The 17,813-nt window shown below is 51.9% G+C and overlaps 1 protein-coding gene and 1 long non-coding RNA gene across 6 annotated transcripts in view; one reads left to right on the top strand and one right to left on the bottom strand.

Moving 5' to 3' along the window:
* The window catches only part of Radil (Rap associating with DIL domain), a 56,405-nt gene that overhangs the window by 18,274 nt on the left and 20,318 nt on the right, over nt 1–17,813 (bottom strand). For 4 of the 5 annotated variants that reach the window (XM_078023663.1, XM_078023665.1, XM_078023664.1 and 1 more), the window contains exons 3-5: nt 6,054–6,301; nt 5,154–5,777; nt 2,951–2,988 (exon numbers count right to left, since the gene is read on the bottom strand). In XM_078023663.1, the coding sequence (XP_077879789.1) occupies nt 2,951–2,988; nt 5,154–5,777; nt 6,054–6,301 (910 nt within the window). Of the gene's footprint in view, nt 1–2,950; nt 2,989–5,153; nt 5,778–6,053; nt 6,302–7,082; nt 7,403–17,813 lie in introns of those variants that run through there. The other variant, XM_040278622.2, reaches the window with a different exon arrangement.
* LOC120887660 (uncharacterized) lies at nt 14,527–17,459 on the top strand. The gene is made up of 2 exons (XR_005730972.2): nt 14,527–15,260; nt 15,602–17,459. It is a non-coding gene; the product is annotated as an uncharacterized LOC120887660 (long non-coding RNA).

Raw genomic sequence — 17,813 nt, 5'->3', positions numbered from 1 at the left:
ACTTCAGTCCCAAGGGAACGTTCCGGAATGAGGGAGCGGCACAAGAAGTCACGATAAGGAGAAAAACACTGGTAAGCAAAAGCACGTGGGTAAATCAAGATAAACACAGATTATAAATACAAATAAAAACAAAGAATGTCATGGGGAATGACAGGGTTGAGAGCAAAGAGAAACTCAAATAATCCAAGTGATAAACTGAGAGCCAGAGGTGGGACGGGATGGGAGCCAGAGCATTCTAAGACCTAATCTTGTGTTCCGCAAAGAGAGATATCAATATTTTCAGAATAACTCTGAAACCAAGAAAGGAGTTTCTAAAATCTAATGGGATAAGGAAGTATAAAAAAGAAAGACAATAGGCACGGTAAACAAAAACCACAGTGAACTTGGTAAAAATATCTCCAGTACATCAGTAAGTGTAATAAATGTAAATGGGTTAAACTTGCACACTAAGAAAGAAGAACTGACTGTGTAAACCATTACGTTCAGAAGTAAAAAGACAGAAAGATTCCAAGGAAGAAATGAAAAAACTTACCAAGACAACAGTAACACACGAAAAGTGACACTGTATTAACATCATAGAAAAAGGCAGTAAGAATTTTTAGGAAAAAAGAGGGACATGACTTTGAAAGTAACCGTTTCAAAGAATGCCATTGAAGCTGTAAGCCCCTCACTGCAAAGCACCAACAAAAATAAAACAAAGCCAATAATTTTTTAAAAGAAACTTACAAATTCACAAGAACAAGGAGAAATGCTAACTTATTCATCTCAAAATCACAGTTTAAGCTGGCAAAAAAAGCTAGTGTGCAATCAAATTAAGTAGATGAATGTGAGCTCATAGACATGCTGAACATTAGACAAAAAATACTCTTCATAGCACAGATAGAATGCTTGCAAAAATTGATCACAAACTAGCCAACAAAGGATTCTTAACAAAATGAAAAATAAGAAAAAAAGTCTTACAAACCACATTTTCTTATCATATTGTAACAAAATGAAAAATAGAAGCACAGAAAAGCTTAAGTATATAGAAATTCGAAAAACATTCAAAATAATTCATGAATTCAAGAAAAATTAAATACTAATTATGCAGGAATAGGGAACTAAAGCATGGTTCTACGTGAGAAAACCTGGCAGTGCAGACCCCACGTTAACAGACGAGAAAGAAGGGGGGGTCCCAGCTGCAGGCCGGGGTCCCGTGAAATCCAAAGGCCGTTCACATTAAAAAGAAACAACAGGCTCGCAGCGAGCACAGCAAAGCATGGGCCATGATAACCCAGGTGTGGGTTTGTGGTGCCTGGCAGCATATCCTTCACTGTTCTCTATTTTGGAAATGGTTCATTTTTTTTAAAAGGAAAATCAAAAAAAAAAAAAAAAACCCAGGAGTGTGTGTTCAGAATGGAAACAGGACTGCATTAGGCCCTGGTGAACGCTCTAAGGCGCAGTGGAACAGATGGGCTGGAGGGAAGGCCCGGCTCTTCCGGTTAGTGGAGAAGCTGGGTCCACCCTGTATCTGCTTCATACCAAGGGTGCTGGGGGCTCCAGGCCACCCACAGACAGCCACTGGGACAGAGGGGCCTGGTCTTACCTGTACCTCAGCACACAGGAGGAGGGCTGGGCAGCTTCTGCCACCTCTGTGCCCCTTGGCACTCTGGCTGTGTTGAAGCCCAGCAGGGAAGTCCCTGGAGAGGCCCCATACCCAAGCTGGCCCTGTCCCAACTTTTACCAAACTCCTCTGACACAGAAACCCAGAAACTCAAGCCCTGCGACTGCACCTACGCCTTGGCTACCTTCCTGCATCTGCCCAGTGTTGCCCCTGCTGGTTCTACAGGAAGCCATGCCTGGGTCCCCACACAGCCTCAGACCCCAGAGGCCGTGGCTCCGCTTGGCACCTCTGTCAGATCTTGCTCTGGCTCCTCACACTGGCAGGAGCCAGGGAGTAAGTGGGCCTGTGCAAGTGAGTGGCACCTTAAGCTCAACTACACCTGGGGGACACCGAGAAGGGACAGTGAGACCCCAGCCCTGAGGCCTCCATCTGAGTGTTCCCAGCTCCTACTTTGAAAGGCGGATGGTGAAATCACCTGCATGGCCCCAGAGCACATGCGAGAGCCAGCACATGCGAGAGCGAGCACATGCGGCAATGGTGAGCTCTGGTTTTGAGAGGGAGGCATGAGCAGGAATGAGGCTGGCCTCTACCACACTGTGGCCTGACTTAGCCAGGATGCCACTGGTATGTGGAGTCCCTGGGAGCCCCACAGATCCGGTCCCCTCTCTGGATTCCCCACCAGGCCTCCTTTGACTCAGCCTTCAGTGTTACCACCTGAGTGGGGCTCTTAGAGAGGTGTCTTGGTTAGGAATCCATGTGTATGTGCACGTGATCATGTGATAGGTGCAGGGAACTGTCCTTCTGCATGCTTTTTAGGTCTGATGACACAGAAAGCAAGTGGCTGCGGTTCAAGGACTCTCACATGGCAATGTCCACAGAACAGACACACAGCACTGCTGTCCCTACAAACCATCCCCACAAGAGTGCTTCTGAGCGGGCTGCAGGGCTCAGCGTCTGCACATCTGTCAGACAATCCAGATGGCATGGCCGAGGCCCAGCAGCAGCACAGGCTAGGGTGCGGGTCTTGGACAGAGCAATACATGGCCCCATCTCGGCAACTGAGGGCTGCGGGCTTTTCCTGAAGGGAGTGGGTGGTTATCAGGAGAATGGGGGAGGAAGATGGGCACAGGCTTTGCCCACTCCGCCCTTAGGAAATTTCTACCCAGAGCTCCCCAGGGTGCTGATGAGAGAAATGGACACAACTACTCTGAGATGGAAGGCCGCTGGTGAAGCACGGAGGGGAGTTCCAGCATCCGGAGGCTCCCTGAGGACTTAGCTCCCCGGAAAGCAGGAGCCCGCAGGGAAGGTGCAGCTGAGAGGCGGGGACAATAACTGGGCCATACTTACAGTTGCGCCTGCTTCTCTGCTAGCTCTTTGGTTTTCTCCTACAGAGAGAAAGAGAGAAACAGGACAACAGGATACCTCCAAATACACGATGCTCCATCTCCATGAAAAATAGGGCACACTATCCCAGACACCCTGTGAAGGCTGATATTTGATTCTCAGTGAAGTTGGAAAGAACTTTCTTCATGACTTAGGCATCTTCCCATCCATGACTGAACATGATCTACACACAATCAGTCCACAGCCCTCAGCTCACACAACTGGCCATTTAGAAAATAGTAAAGACAGGACAAACATTTGACAGATACTAGAATGAGTAGTCTACTAACACTCTTTGTTGTTACTCCTAATATACACATCTTGAGATGCCAGCCACAGTCACAGCAGGCAGACACATGTGTGCCTGGACATTTACAATATAGGTAAACAGCCCAGAGGGGAGCAGCTAACATCTTCTGTGCGTTCTCTTAATCAGCAATTGCTCTTGCTTTAGCAGCAAACTAGTCTCAGTCCAATAGAACCCTGGTCGCTGGCTTGGTCCTCGTGCCCTACTCCTGTACAGTGTGCATATCCACCTACCTATGTGTTTGCTAAGAAGACAGGGGAGTGGCCCTGGGAGCTGCTCTGTAGGAACATGAGAAAATTTATAGCAAGTGGAACTCACAGGGGCTCTGCTCAGGCCAGAGCCGAAGTGAGGAGATGCCACGGGCGTGGGGCCACCTGGATATAGACACCTATGTCTGCGAGCTCAGGATGCCATGGGAGCGGCTCCTGTCTGCCAGCCTCAGCTTCCAAGCTTGTGCAACATGGCAGGGTTGGGTCCCCGTAGGAATGAACCAGAGTGAAGAGGTGGCCGTGGGTGAGGCTCAGTCTCATCTTGCCACTGTGCCCTCTTGTCAAGTGACCTATGCCCTCCTGGCTTCAGTTTCCTTGCCTGTAACATGGGATACAGCACCTGCCCAGTCAGGGTAGCTATGAAGGTTAATTGGGTAAAAGAGCATCAGCGGGGCTGATGAGTGCCAGGCACAGAGCACACTCAGAAAATGCCATGAGGTTCCCCGTCCCCACACACGATTATAGATGGTGCGTGGCCATGCTGTGAGGCCCCCTGTCACATTCCAGCACACCCATAACGCCTATGGTCACTCTATGAACCTCTTGAGGGGATGGCCCATCAGGCTTATGCTTCCAAAGGGTGTCATCTATTTTAAATATGGATGTTTTAAAAATTTGTTTTAGTTGTTGACAGATCTTTATTTATTTATTTATATGCAGTGCTGAGAATCGAACCCAGTGCCTCACACACGCTGGGCAAGTGATCGACCACTGAGCCACAGCCTCAGCCCCTAAATGTGGACTTTAATACGAGAAAACTGACCAGGTACCACACGGCCCTGCCCACTAGAGATGAGAAAAGGCCTCTGAACAACTCCAGGTGACTACAAGCCTTCCTCTGAGTCTTGGGATTCAAGCCAGTGGGGCAGGAGCTGGCAGGGAGGCTGAGACCACGGGGCGTCCCCAGACAGCCTGTTCTGGTGCTTGTCCAGCCCAGTGGGGTGACAATTCCAAGTAATCCCCAGGGCCATGCCTGGAGTCCCTGTGAGCAGGGACCAGCCGTGGTGGGTGGAGGCCAGGGTACGATACCAGGGACAAGGCCCAGAGAAGTTCTACCCATAGGACCACAGCACCAGGTTGAGACTCTGGCCTGACGGAGAATCTATCAATGTCCAAAAACTGACCAGCCCTGCATCCTCACTACCAAGGGAAAAGGGTGTCAGCGGGGGACGGCTCAGAGGGACAGCAACTCACCTGCCCCAGAGAAAAGTGCCAGCAGTGAGCCGTGGTCAGGGGCCTACGAGAGCGCCCAAGGTCCCTGGGCCCTGCAGTGTCCAGCCTCTGGGCTGTCTCATTTCTGGGCATGTGATGGTACCAGGCCAGGGTAGACCATAGGAAAGGACAAAGTTCAGAAGCAGCAGCCAACTCTGCACTACCCAGACCCACATGGAAGCCTGGAATGTGGTGCGGCTGCCGTGGGCCTGGAGGTGAGGGGTAGACAGGCCAGAGAGGCTGGCCCTTTGTCCAGCCTGGCATTGCCACGAGGCAATCAGAGAGGAATTGGGACCCCCCTACACACACAGGCAGAAGCCGGAGGCTGTCCCGCTGCCAGTGGACACTCTGCGGTGGCCTGCGTGCCCAGCCCACTCACCCACACTGCCTCGCGGATCTTCTTGGCTATCTTGAGCAGGAGCTGTCCAAATGTGCCGGGCTCGAAGTGGGTGGCTGAGTGCTGGACACAGAGGCATAGGAGGAAGGCAGGGGTCAGCTTGTAGTCGTCCCCCCCGGGCTCAATCAGCGTCATGACTCTCTGCAGCAGTGCATCCTCCTCCTCAGGCTCAAACTCCAAGAGCAGCTGCCGCCGTCGCGGGACAGCAGCCAGCACGGAGGAGGCATTGTCCCCAGCTCCCAGTGCCATGCCACACATCTTGCAGTTCTGCGGCGCAGCCCGGAGCCGCGCCAGGGTCCCCGCGGGCAGAGACCGCGCCTGCGATGGGTCCTTGAACAGCAGCAGGTAGTAGAGGCCCAGGGAGAGCAGGTCCCCATGCTGCAGTGCCACAGTGCTCCACCCCACCTCCTTGAAGTTGACGGAGATGGGCGCCCCAGGGATGGGCTCCAGCAGTAGGGCCGCCTGTCCCTCGGGGGGCTGGTACCGCCGAAGGGTGCAATGCAGGGGCAGGATGTCGGGGGCCGACAGGCTGATGCTGGGCTTGCTGGAAGGCGTGCGCTGGCCCACCGTGTGCCGCTCGCGGTTGAGCACATACACCAGGCTGTCCTGAAACACAACGCCTGACTCAGGGGTGGGACCCCACCTGCCCAGACCAGAGCAGAGGGTAAGAAAGGGGAGGAACAGGTGTTCCAGTCTCTGGCTGGGACTGCTGTCCACCAGACACACCACACTAAGTCGCCCACCCCTGGCCACCCAGCCTGTGCTGGGGAAGGTGGTTTCCCGGAGGAGCCTTGTGGGTGCGTGAGAGGCCACACCAGAGGCACAGGGTTGATGTGAGTCCTTGGGTGGGGCTTGGGGCTGCGGGTGTCAGCGGGGGCTCACATGCTGCTGGCTGTAACCCTGCAGGAGAAGCAGGTGTGGGGACTGGTACAGGCAGTCACGCATGGTGTCTTGGCTGGGCTCCTCAGGCCCCTGGGCAGCGTCAGACAGGGTGCTGGCCAGGTTCAAGCTGGTCTCACTGACAGTGCGGCGCAGCCGGGGTGGAGGGGAGCTCCGGGCAGCCCCTGGGTCCACGGCCGGGGTGCCCTTGGCACGGACTCGCTGCAGCCTCCGGGCTTGGGCATTTATTCCTGAAACAGAACCAACACAGGTAAACGGACCTGTGACCATCTCCCAGGTCCTCCTGCATCATGTGAATCTCCTAAGACACTGCTGACACCTGTCACAATTCTATCAAAGCAGGTTTACAGGAGGCTCAAGGAACTCTGTCCACTGGCTGTGCCCTCTGAAAGGACAGGCAGCACCTCAGGATCACAAAGCACCCCCAGAAAAGCCACCCCCAGGGCAGTCAGGAAGAAAGCACCTGCCCTACAGAAGCCCAGTGACACATGGCCTGCACTGTGGGCCTTGGGCCAAAGCCCATCAAACACTCCTCCCACCAAGCACCAGCTCCTCTCAGGTCACCATGTCACCCCAGAACGTTGTCCTGTCCACCTACTGCCCTGTCCTCCAGCCCCGTGTGTGGAAGGCTATACTTCCCTGGGATGAGACACAGTTGGTCATCATCCCTCACTAGACGAGGGGGAGTGATCAATTACCACAGTGTCCTGTGGGTGGCTTCCGCAACAGCATGCCTGCCACCTTCCCAAGGCCACCTGTACTCCATCAGGCTAGACAGGCATATGCACAACACACACACATGCACACACAAATACATGTACACTCACATGTGCACACACACACATTCATGCACTCACACCAGCACTGCACCACAGTCCTCATGCAACTTAAAGGCAAACAGACATAAACATGGGCATATGCACACTCATAAGCGCGCGCGCGCACACACACGTACACACAGCCCAGAAATCACCCACATCCCGTAAAAGACCTTTAAAATCTCATGCTCACAAGTACAGGAAGCGCTCTCTGAACCGATGCTGCGGAAGGCTTGAGCAGGATGGATGGAGCCCAGGAGACCCCAGACCTCTCAACATTCCCAGCGACCCCGGCGCTTTCTGCCGCACGCCTCTGCTGGGTCTCCTCCAGCCTTATCCCCTGGTGTGGCATCTTTGTCTCCAGCCATTCCAAACAAAACCAGACAAAAGCCAGAGGAAGGAGGCTTGTGAGAGCAAGAGCAGTGGCCAGTGCAAGCCATACCAGGAGCTGGCGGCTGAGCCCTGTCCTTCCTTCCAGAAGGCTGCCTGTGCATCTGCAGCCCGCAGGGGGCCGAGGCTGCCGGGAGGCCTGCTAGCTGCTAGCTGCAGTGTTGAGGCCGCTCCACCCACTGCACCCCTGCTCCTGCCTGCTGCAGAGCCAGCTCAGCCAGGCCGGGAGCTGAGCAGGTGCCCAGCAGGTGGGGTCGGAGCCTAGCCTGTCCCACCTGTCCCACTGGCTGCAAGAACAGCAGCAGACCCACAGCCTGGCCTCACTGCACAGCCTGGGGCCAGATCTGAAAAAAGAACACAACAGTTCAAATGATGCTCCAGCCCCTAAGTGTCCCCAGTGGAGCACCAGGCTGCAGGAGAGCATGCTCAGTATCTTGAGCAGCAAGCCAAGAAGGGGGGCCTGTCCTCTTGGCTTCCCAGGGTCTCCAGAGGGCCCCAGCCCTGATGATCAGCACACAGGGTGTTCCAGGAGTTCCCCGGGGCTGCTGTCCCATGCAGAAGGCACACAGCAGACTGGACCCCGCTCTTCCAGATGGGGACTGGCACACTTCTCTCGGGTGACCCCCTTGCAGGGCTGGGCTCTGACTCACCCCGGTCTACCCATCCTGCACGTGGGAGCTGGGGCTGCCAGGGCCCACTCAAGGTTTGTGTCCTTGATCCTGGTGGGTTAAGGGCCACAGCCTGTGGCTCCAGGCAGCAGCAGTGGTGACTATACCAGGGCCAGGGGCATGTGGGCACCCGAGGGCAGGAGGGCTGTGGAGCAGCAGCAGCTTCTGTGTCTTCTGTGGCAGCGGCTCTCGCGGCCACTGTGGTGCCGGCCAAGGGGACAAAAATCTGACTGCTCCCTGTATCCTTTCCCTGCCATGGTGCAGCCAGGAGGACACCTGGGCACACACGTGTGCACATGTATACACACAGGCTGAACCCTGCATCAGGATGGCCTCACGCACAGGCCACCTGAAGGGCCCTTCCCTGAGCACCCAGTGGTGAGTGCAGACTGCCAGTTGAGACGCCACCAAGATCATGAGGTCCAACACCTGCGTGACAGACCTAAAGGCACCTAGATACCGCTGAGCATGGCTGTGGCTTGTGCAGAAGTAAACATGACACCATCTTTCACAACAGAAAAGGCCACAGTGCCTTCACAACAGGGCTGGGCCCACGGGTGGGGCTCCCGTGCAGGGGATAGCACTGCATTACAGAAATGTGAGGTGCGATGTCAGGAAGGTGCCAGTGACTTGGTGTATATGGTGCTTATTTAATTTTTTTAAATTTTAAATAAATCTGATAAACAGTTATCGTCTGCAGCTCTGAGAGGCAGGTACCAGGTGTCCATTCAATGTAACCGATTCTTTAAGCTTTTATTTTAAAAAGCTTTTCTTAGGGGAACAGTCACAGAGGTCCCACGGGCCCCTCGCTTGCATGTGACTCTGTGATGTTTTTTTCCTACTCCCAGGAGGTGGGTCCAGGCCTTGGGGTCCAGGAGGTCTTGGGAAGAGCTGTGGTCACAGTGTCACGTCCGGTGAGCCTCAGCCCTGCACAGTGCCATCTAAGCCATGACTACAGCCCTGCACAGTGCCATATCAGCCATGACCACACGGCTCCTGGGCTGAGGGTGACAGAGGGGCAGGGGATGGAGTCCCTCACAGGTCTACACTTACAAGTCAGAGCCATTGCTGGAAGGACACGGTACGGGGCTGCAAGTTTCTCGGGCCCCAGCCATGAATCTGAGGAAGGAGATTACAATTTAAGTGGCTGACTTCTTTTGGGGTCTTACACATGTGGGGTCTTTGCCAAGAACAAGGTCACTCTGGGGCCCCTACAAAGCCAATAGGGACTTCACATCCAAGGGAAATGCGATAACAGATCCATCATAGAGAACCACTGGCTGCCACAGCCTAATTCTGGGCAGCCAGGTGACAAGAGCGCCAGGCCTTTGGCAACACAGTAATTTGAGAGGCAGTTACTCATCATGAATAGAAGCCGGTCCTTGCCACTGGAAGAGGGAGGCAGACCCCAAGGCTCTCTCACTCCTTAACCACGACCCAGGTGACAACTGCCGGCTGGTACAGCCACAGTCAGCTCTGGTCCTGATGTTCTAAAATTCTTCAGGGGTTTCTGTGGCAGGTTCAGTAGGTCAGAGGCTCTGATTCTGAAGGTCTGGGGTCTGGGGTCTACCCAGGAACCCATAATTTGTAAAAGCTCCCTGACAGGTTCAGGACCCTTCCCTGCCCCAAAGCTCTGAGTACAGCACTTCCTCTCAGGAAGAAAACCCCCAGGACACTCAGAAAGCTTCATCAAAAACCTACATTCTTTTATTTGTTTGGACATTTAGTTCTTCTCCAGATAAACACCCATTAGTTCCTAGAGAGAAAATAGGCAGATGTGGGCTTCCTGGATTCGCCTGTTAGTATCTGCTCTGCGGCAGAGAACCAGAAAACCACCAGGCACAGCATGAAGGACTTGGGTATCGGGACCTAGGGGGCTGCTGTGTCCCATCTTGGGGACCTTGCCTGTTGCACCTGAGGATACACTTGGGGACCATGCCCGCCCCCAACACATGGCACCCAGACCCAAAAGCAAAATGAACACTTTCTAAAATTTTGAGGACACAATGCACCCAGAGCAGCTCTGGGACAACTCTGCAGGCGTCCAGAGGAAACAGCTGAGCAAACAGGCCACCTGGGAGGGAGCACTCTGACACTGGGCTGGGAAGGACAGAGGGGAATGTGACTGTGCCGGAGACAGCGCCAGCACCAGGAGCTGAGCGCTCTGGGAGGAGCCTGTGCTTGCCCCCTCACACCCCTCTCACTGCCTCAGTGCCCAGGGTGCAGCTCGAGGGAGAGGAACCCTGGCTCCCGGGCTCCCGGGCTCCCAGGCTCCCAGGCAGATGCGCTGGATGAAGGAGTGGGATGACCTGCGGGCCATGTGGTTCTTTCCTGTGTCACCCTCCTGTCACCTCCACAAGGAGGTGGTGGCCAATGTGCCCTCTTCCTGCAGAGACTATGTGTGGATTAGGGATGGCAAAATTAGTTTTGACCACAGCTGGAGATGGTCATCAGAGCTGCCATGTTGGCCTGACTGTGGCTTCAGACAGCCCTGGAAAGAAAAACACAGCTCCTTCCTGAACGTCACCGAGTTCCTCCAAACACTCTCCCTGCAGTTCTCCCGTCCTGCTCCTGCTTTCCCTTCCTCCCTGACCACAGGCAGAGCAAGGAAACACGTGGGCCTCTGCTCCTGCCAGCGGGACGTGGGACAGGTGGGCTGGAGGCACAGGCAGTGCAATGTCCCCTGTGCTCAGGAGTTTCACCAAAACCGGGGGCAACAAGCCTTTCTATAAGTGACCCCAGTAACAGCTGGGGATTTGCTGCCAAAGTAAACCCTCAGGAGCTGCTGCAAACCCACAAGTCACTGGCCTGCGCATCTCCCTTTGCTGGAAATATCCTTTCCTAAGTCAGCAAAGGCATGGGCTCCGCCAGCCAGGCATCAGGGAAGAGAATCACCCAACGCCCACAGGAGACTCCCCGCACAGGTAGGGGCCAGCACCTCCCCCTCCACAGACAGCCTTACTTGGGCACTGTGTCTCACCCTCTCTGTAGCCCTACAAAGGACTGCAGCCTGGTGGGAACACAGCAGCCTAGGCTTTTAGGACCAAGTCTACCAGGAGGGGAAGATCTCTGAAGAAAATTTACACAGAAACCCACTCTAACTAGGAACAGGATGAGGTGGCCTCCTGGGACCATTTCTATTCAACACTGTGCTGAGGAACCCAGCCAGTATTCTGTCATCCCAGTGACCTGGAGGCTGAAAAGGAAGGATCGTAAGTTCAAGGCCAGATTGGGCAACTCAAGTGTTTCTTTTTTTTTTTTTAATTTATTTTTTTAGTTACAGGTGGACACAGTATCTTTATTTTATCTTTATGTGGTGCTGAGGATTGAACCCAGTGCCTTAAGCATGCAAGTTGAGTGCTCTCCCTCTGAGCCACAATCCCAACCCAACTCAAGTGTTTCAAAATGAAAAAGGGCTGAGGATGTCGCTCAGTGGTAGAGCGTCTGGGGCTCCATCCCCAGAACTCAGAAACCAAATGACAAGCCAAAGCCTGGGAGAAAGAATACTTTAAAATAACATATCTGGTAAGAGACTTGTATCTGGAATTTATACACACATACACACACACACACACACACACACACACACTTTTATAATTCAGTAATGCAATAAGAATTCAAACTACCACATTTAAAGATGGGAAAGAATCTGAATAAACATTTCTCCAAAGAAGATGTACAAAATGGCCGACAAGAACATGAATGAATGCTCAACACCATTAGTCATCTGCAAATTCAACCCCAACAAGAGAGCACGTCACACTCACGGCCATGGTTATAATAAAAAAGTACCCAACGGGGGCTGGGGTGACACAGAGCTGGAGTGCTGCCTGCCATGCCCAGGCCCTGGGTCAGAGCCCAGTACTGAATAAAACAAGCAAACCCCCCCAAAGGTAAACAATAACAAGGGTGCAGAGAAGCTGGGACCCTCCCACATCACTGGTAGAAATGTGAAGGGGGGGCATTTGGGGACAATTTGTTGATTTATTGACATATTAAACCTAAATTTACCTTAGGCTCCAGTAATTCCACTCCTCGCTGTGCGCCAGGAGAAATAAAAATAATACATGTCCACACAAATGCTCGTCCACAGATGTTCAAGCAGCATTATCCATGATGGTCAAAAAGTGGAACTCACCCAAATGTCCATCAACCGGCAGATGGATGAACAAAACATTAGGGTCATAAGAGGGAACTATTCAGCAATAAACAGAAATCAAATGCTGACACCTTTACACACGGATGAAACTCAAAAAAATTACATTGAATAAAAAAGTCAGATGTCTCTGTCTGGCTGTCTGTCTCTGACACACACACACACACACAGTACAATTCTATTTATTTGAAATGTCCAGTAAGAATACACTACAATGCCAGAGCTGGCTGGTGGCTGCCTGGGACCAGGGCTGGGGGCCGACCAACTGCAGTGGGCTCAGGGGTCCTTTCCTCACGGTGCTGGGAGGGAGGCGGGGCCAGCACGAATTAAGCAAGCTCTCACCACCCCACCCAGCCCACAGGAGGTTTTGTTTTGTTTTGGTAATGAATCGTATACTATTCAGTTCATTGAGTTTATGGCATATAAATCATATATAGGAGCACACATGTATGTATGTGTGTACACATGTGTATTTGCAATGCTGGAACTAAACCCAGGGCCTTGCATGTGCTGGGCCAGTGCTCTACCCTGAGCCGAATCTCCAGCCCCCTAAATTATCTCTCTTAAAATAGAAGTTTAAAAAACTTAATGGATACCATCTTCTTCAGTCATAAAGTCCCGACTGACACCAACAAGGAAGAAGGCTCTACAGAGCAGAGACTGACAGGACACCCAGCGTTGCCAAGCATCTCCCAGAGTCCACTGATGGAGCAGGAAGAGTGGCAAGGACAGGAGAAAAGGATGACAACCAACAAGGTCGACAAGGCAGGAAGGAAGAGTAGTCTGCACGCACGGCTCCTCGGCTGTGTGAAGCTGTACACGGCCACAGAAAAGAAACCCATGGCTTTTAACCCAATCAGACTGACTGCACAGAGAGGAGAGGTCACAGGAATGGGGTGTTTGGGGGAAGTGGGCAGGGGGAGGACCAAATCCTCATTTCCCATGGTAGGAAGTCACTAGGTACCGTCTGAAGTTCAAAACTCAAGAACTAGTGGGATAAAACTGTCATTTAAAAATATAGAACTAAATGCCAAAACGAGCAGGCCACAGCTGAATGCAGTAGCCCCTAGGGACAGCAGAACTGGGAAGCGAGAGGAAGGGCTGGCAGAAACCGCTGCTGTGCTTTTGCTTTGATTAGCAAGCGTTGCTTTCCCTGTGCACATACATGTCTCTGGTGAAAAGAAAGCTCTTTAAAAGCACTTGCTTCCCAGCCCAGCAAGAGCACAGGTGGACATGCACACTCATGGACTCTGTCTCATCACCCCAGGGGTCCGTCTTTTCCCCTCTCACACTGGGAAGCAGCCCATCTTCACACGAGAGCCGTCATGCGGGAGTTTGGCTACCACTCCTGGGGTCCAGATGCCACATGTAATCCAGGTGAGGACCACTGAGGAAGGCACCGAAGCTCCAGATGTCATCTGCAAGCTTGCAGAGCACAAGCCAGGAAAGCACCCTCCTAAGAAATGCTATCACCAACAGGCTCAAGGACACAGAGGCTGCACTGTGTACAGTGTGGCACTGACAGCTCTGTGCTCAGAAGATGGGTTCCGTATCTGTGTCATTCACACACACCTTTTTGTATAAGCACAGCACAAACGCAAGGTAAAAAGCCACGTGCTAATGGATCTTTAGATCTTTACTAGAGTTCTTTCTATAAGTACAAAAATAAAATTCTTGAGAAATTACAGTATTTTTCATGTTAGTGTTGATCATGGAGGTGTGATCTTACAACTGATAACCATTTTATTTGTTAAAATACAGAATACATAGGAATATGTATTATGAAATTATTCAGATGACCCCAAAAATATATAGAACTCCATACACATCGTGAACTATGTCACAACCATTAAGAATGGATTGGAGGGCTGGGGTTGTAGCTCAGCGGTACAGAGCTTGCCTAGCACATGTGAGGCACTGGGTTTCATCCTCAGCACCACATAAAAATAAACAAATAAAATAAAAGCATCTGTCCATCAATAACCTCAAAAAAATTTTTAAAAAGAATGAGTTGGGGGGCCGGGGATGTGGCTCAAGCGGTAGCGTGCTCGCCTAGCATGCGTGCGGCCTGGGTTCGATCCTCAGCAGCACCACATACCAACAAAGATGTTGTGTCCGCCGAGAACTAAGAAAAAATAAATAAATGTTAAAATTCTCTCTCTCTCTCTCTGTCCCCCTCCCCCTCTCTCTCTCACTCTCTCTTTAAAAAAAAAAAAAAAAGAATGAGTTGGAGCTATAAGAGGTGATGTGTAGACAATTCCAAGGAGACTAAGAAAAGAAAGACATAGAAACTAGGGTTATGAGGGCAAAAAGAACTGTGTGTGTGTGTGTGTGTGTGTGTGTGTGTGTGTGTGTGTGTGTGTGTGTGAGAGAGAGAGAGAGGGAGAGAGAGAGAGAGAGAGAGAGAGAGAGAGAGACATGATCCTGTGCAGGGCAGCATTGCCTAGGAGAGATATGGAAGGCCGCTGTTCTGAGTGAAATTCTAAGATGGTCTCTGTCTCCTGGGGTCTCTCAGGGATTGTGTCTCGTGGCAGAAGAGATCTGACAGACAAATCAAGTTACCAATCAGCTGACTTTTAAGTCATGGAGATCACCCCAAGGGCTGAACCTGACCATATTTTCTCCTTCTGTGCTGAGGGAGCTCTCTAGCTGGTCACAGAGGAGAAGGCGCAGAGATCTCAAGGGTGAGAAGAGTATGATGCCAGAAGTTCTCCAGCAACCACTGGGAGCTGAGGGCGGTTGCTGGCCAGCAGCCAGTGAGACAGAAAGAAGAGCGTCAGGGACTCTAGTCCTATGTCCCTGAGGAATTGAGTTCTGCCAACAACCTGTGAGCTGGCAAGAGGCCTCCAAGCCCCAGAAAGGAGCCATGTGAGCCTGAGCAGAGGTCCCCACGATCCTGTGCCCAGACTCCTGACCATGGAAACGGTGAGAAATAAAGACCTGTTGTTTTACGTTTCCAGCTTCAGCAGCAGAAAACAAGTGCTGATTCCAGTCCAGGGAAATGAGGGGCTGCGGCAACGCGCCTGAAACTGGGAGCCAGGCAGCAGGCAGAGGCTAGAGGCCTGAGGAGCAGGAGAGAAAAGCCCCGGGTGCCTGGGAGAGGCCACCGGTGGGAGATGCTGCGACAGCGGGCGTGTTGCTGGCAGGGCCGGAGCAGGTGAGAGGGCCGCACAGGGAGCAGAGCTGCAGAAACCCAGAGGAACAGTGCTGCCAGCGGAGGCTGAAGGCTCCGAGGAAGCAAGGGGCAGGTTCCTGGAAACTGGAGGAAGGAGGGTCCCTGTCACATCCAGGCAGAGTGCTTACAGCAATGTGTCCTGGGGACTGGGGTGCAGCTCACTGGGAAAGCACAAGCTTAGTGTGCAAGAGGCACAGAGCTTGAGAGGGAGGGCGAGGAGGGAGGAGGAAAAAGAACCTTCCTGCAGTTGCGTGGGAAGTGAGGTTCGCAAAGTTTCTGAGCGGACGGTGGAGGTGCGGCCTCGTGTCTTCTGTGGCTTACAGAGAGAAGCAAGGGGACAGAGACCAACTGCAGAGAGCTGTCAAGCAAACAAGAGCCATGATCAGATGACTCTGGAACGGTCGGTCTCCCCAGAGGACAAGACGCCCAAGGTAGAAATGGCTGCCAAGAACGGCACGGAGGAGAGTGGGTGTGTGCCTGCCCAAGGTGGGAAGGTCAGCGCTTGGCCACTCAGGAGATGCCTGCAGGGTGAGCGTGCTTTGCAGATTTTCTCAATAGAGGACCTTGAGGGAGTTCAAGAGCACTGTCCTTTCACCACAGAAGCTAAAAATAGAGATGGGATTAGCTCACATCTGTGCACATGGCTTACGCACGTGACTTTGGTCTAATGGCGTGAACTCCCATGAAATCCTCATGTGACCCACAAAGTTCTTGGGAAAATCCTACCGGTGGGAACGCTGAGGGCAGCACTGGAGGTTCAAACATGGAGCAGCAGCACACTGACAGGACCTGGGCTGACGCACAGGCTCCCTTCCATGAAGAAGGGCGAACAGCTTAGGGTGGGGCCGAAGGACCAACAGGTGGCACCTAGAGCCCAGAGGGAAGGCAGAGACGCTATTCCCAGGTCTGAACACCTAGCTGAAGAACTCGGCCTGAAGTTGACTGGGATGGATTTCAAAACTGCTTTAGAGCAGTGATTCTTTGTTCTTCTAACTCCCTGCTTCTGAACCAGGATGTCCACCGTCATCATCCCAGGCCCGTCCCCCTGCAGGCCAGGAGTGTGGGGAGATAGTGTGTCCCTTGAGATTATGGGTCCACAGTCAACCTGTGCCCAAACAGGCCCCATTCCATCTGATTAGAGTAATGAGATTCTCAGATTGGTGTTGAATTGATAACAGGATGAGACTGGAGGACCTTGAAATGGGGTGGGTGCATTTTCCAAGGGAATACAGATACGAATCACTGGTTGCCAGAGGGTGAAGTATGGCAGCCAGAATTCTAAGATGAACTCCCAAGGCCCCTGCCTATAAAATATGTCCCAAGTGGGAGTGGAGCCTGTGAAAATGATGTCATTCTCTGATTATGTTTTGTTACATAGCAAAAGAGATCTGGCAGATATGATTTTACTAAGCAGATCACTTCAGGTTCATCACAAGGGAACTTCTCCAGGTGAGCCACACGTGAGTGCGAGCCTCTTAAAAGCAGAAAGGAAGCCAAACAGTCAAAAACAAGGGAGACCTGGGGTGCCCTGGGGTGCCCTGGCAGACCTGAAGACACTGGAGGCCGTCTGGGAGGCTAGTGTATGTTGGGAAGGCTGTCACCCACTGCCAGTCCCCACGCTCTTCTTCCTCATAGCACAATCCCTGGGCTACTGGTGAGTTTGCCCAGTCAACAGGAACTGCATTTTCAGGGGTCCCTTGCAGGTAGGCACGGTCACGGAAATGAGCTCCAGCAGGTAAAACATGAGGGATGCTCCTGTGGGGGGATGATCAGGAAAGCTCCACAGGAGGACAGAGTTTGCAGGAACACCTCTGCCTTGCCCTTCCTTCCTGCTCTAAATGAGGTGGGGTGCCAGGGGCCCCCTCAGCCATTCTGTACCTTGAATGACTCTGAGAACAGAATGAGGTGGCAGACAAAAGTGGAAACAACTCGGAGCCCTCATGACCAGACAAGCCAGCCCTGAGCTTATTATCCGTTATGTGGAAGGAAATAAAACTGCACTGTGTTCAAGCTAAATCCTGGCCAAATGCAATTGCTAACTTGATAAAATCGATTATTTCACGATATCACTTTGGTATTGATGTTGGTATTGAAGGGTAAGGTGACTGCACAGGGCATATTTCACAAGTATGAAAGCATTTATAACTTAAACTAATAATAAAATGAATACCTTTGTACCCACCATTCAACCTAAAAATAATGAATCATTCCATTATGTACAATTTTCCATCTCTTACCCTACCAAGGAGAACCCCTATTTTGGATTCTTTGTTTAACAGTCCCTTATTTTTAATTTATAGTTATTCCACACATTTCTGCAACTTTGAATTATACTGCTTGACTTTACTAGTTTTAAAATCTTATATAAATTATACTACACTTGATGTACTTTTCAGCCATTTGTTTTTTTCCTCAGCAATCTGACACATGTGAATGTGGACATACGTAGCTAGGGTTTACTTTCACAGCTTTATGGTACTGACTGCATGAATGCACCACTCTCAGCCATTCCACCCTTGATGGGTATGTGTGGTG

The sequence above is a fragment of the Ictidomys tridecemlineatus genome, chromosome 10 (genome assembly GCF_052094955.1).
Source record: "Ictidomys tridecemlineatus isolate mIctTri1 chromosome 10, mIctTri1.hap1, whole genome shotgun sequence".
NCBI classification, from domain to species: Eukaryota; Metazoa; Chordata; class Mammalia; order Rodentia; family Sciuridae; genus Ictidomys; species Ictidomys tridecemlineatus.
The sequence above is the reverse complement of the archived record's forward strand: the minus strand, read 5'-3'. Positions and strand labels throughout refer to the sequence as shown.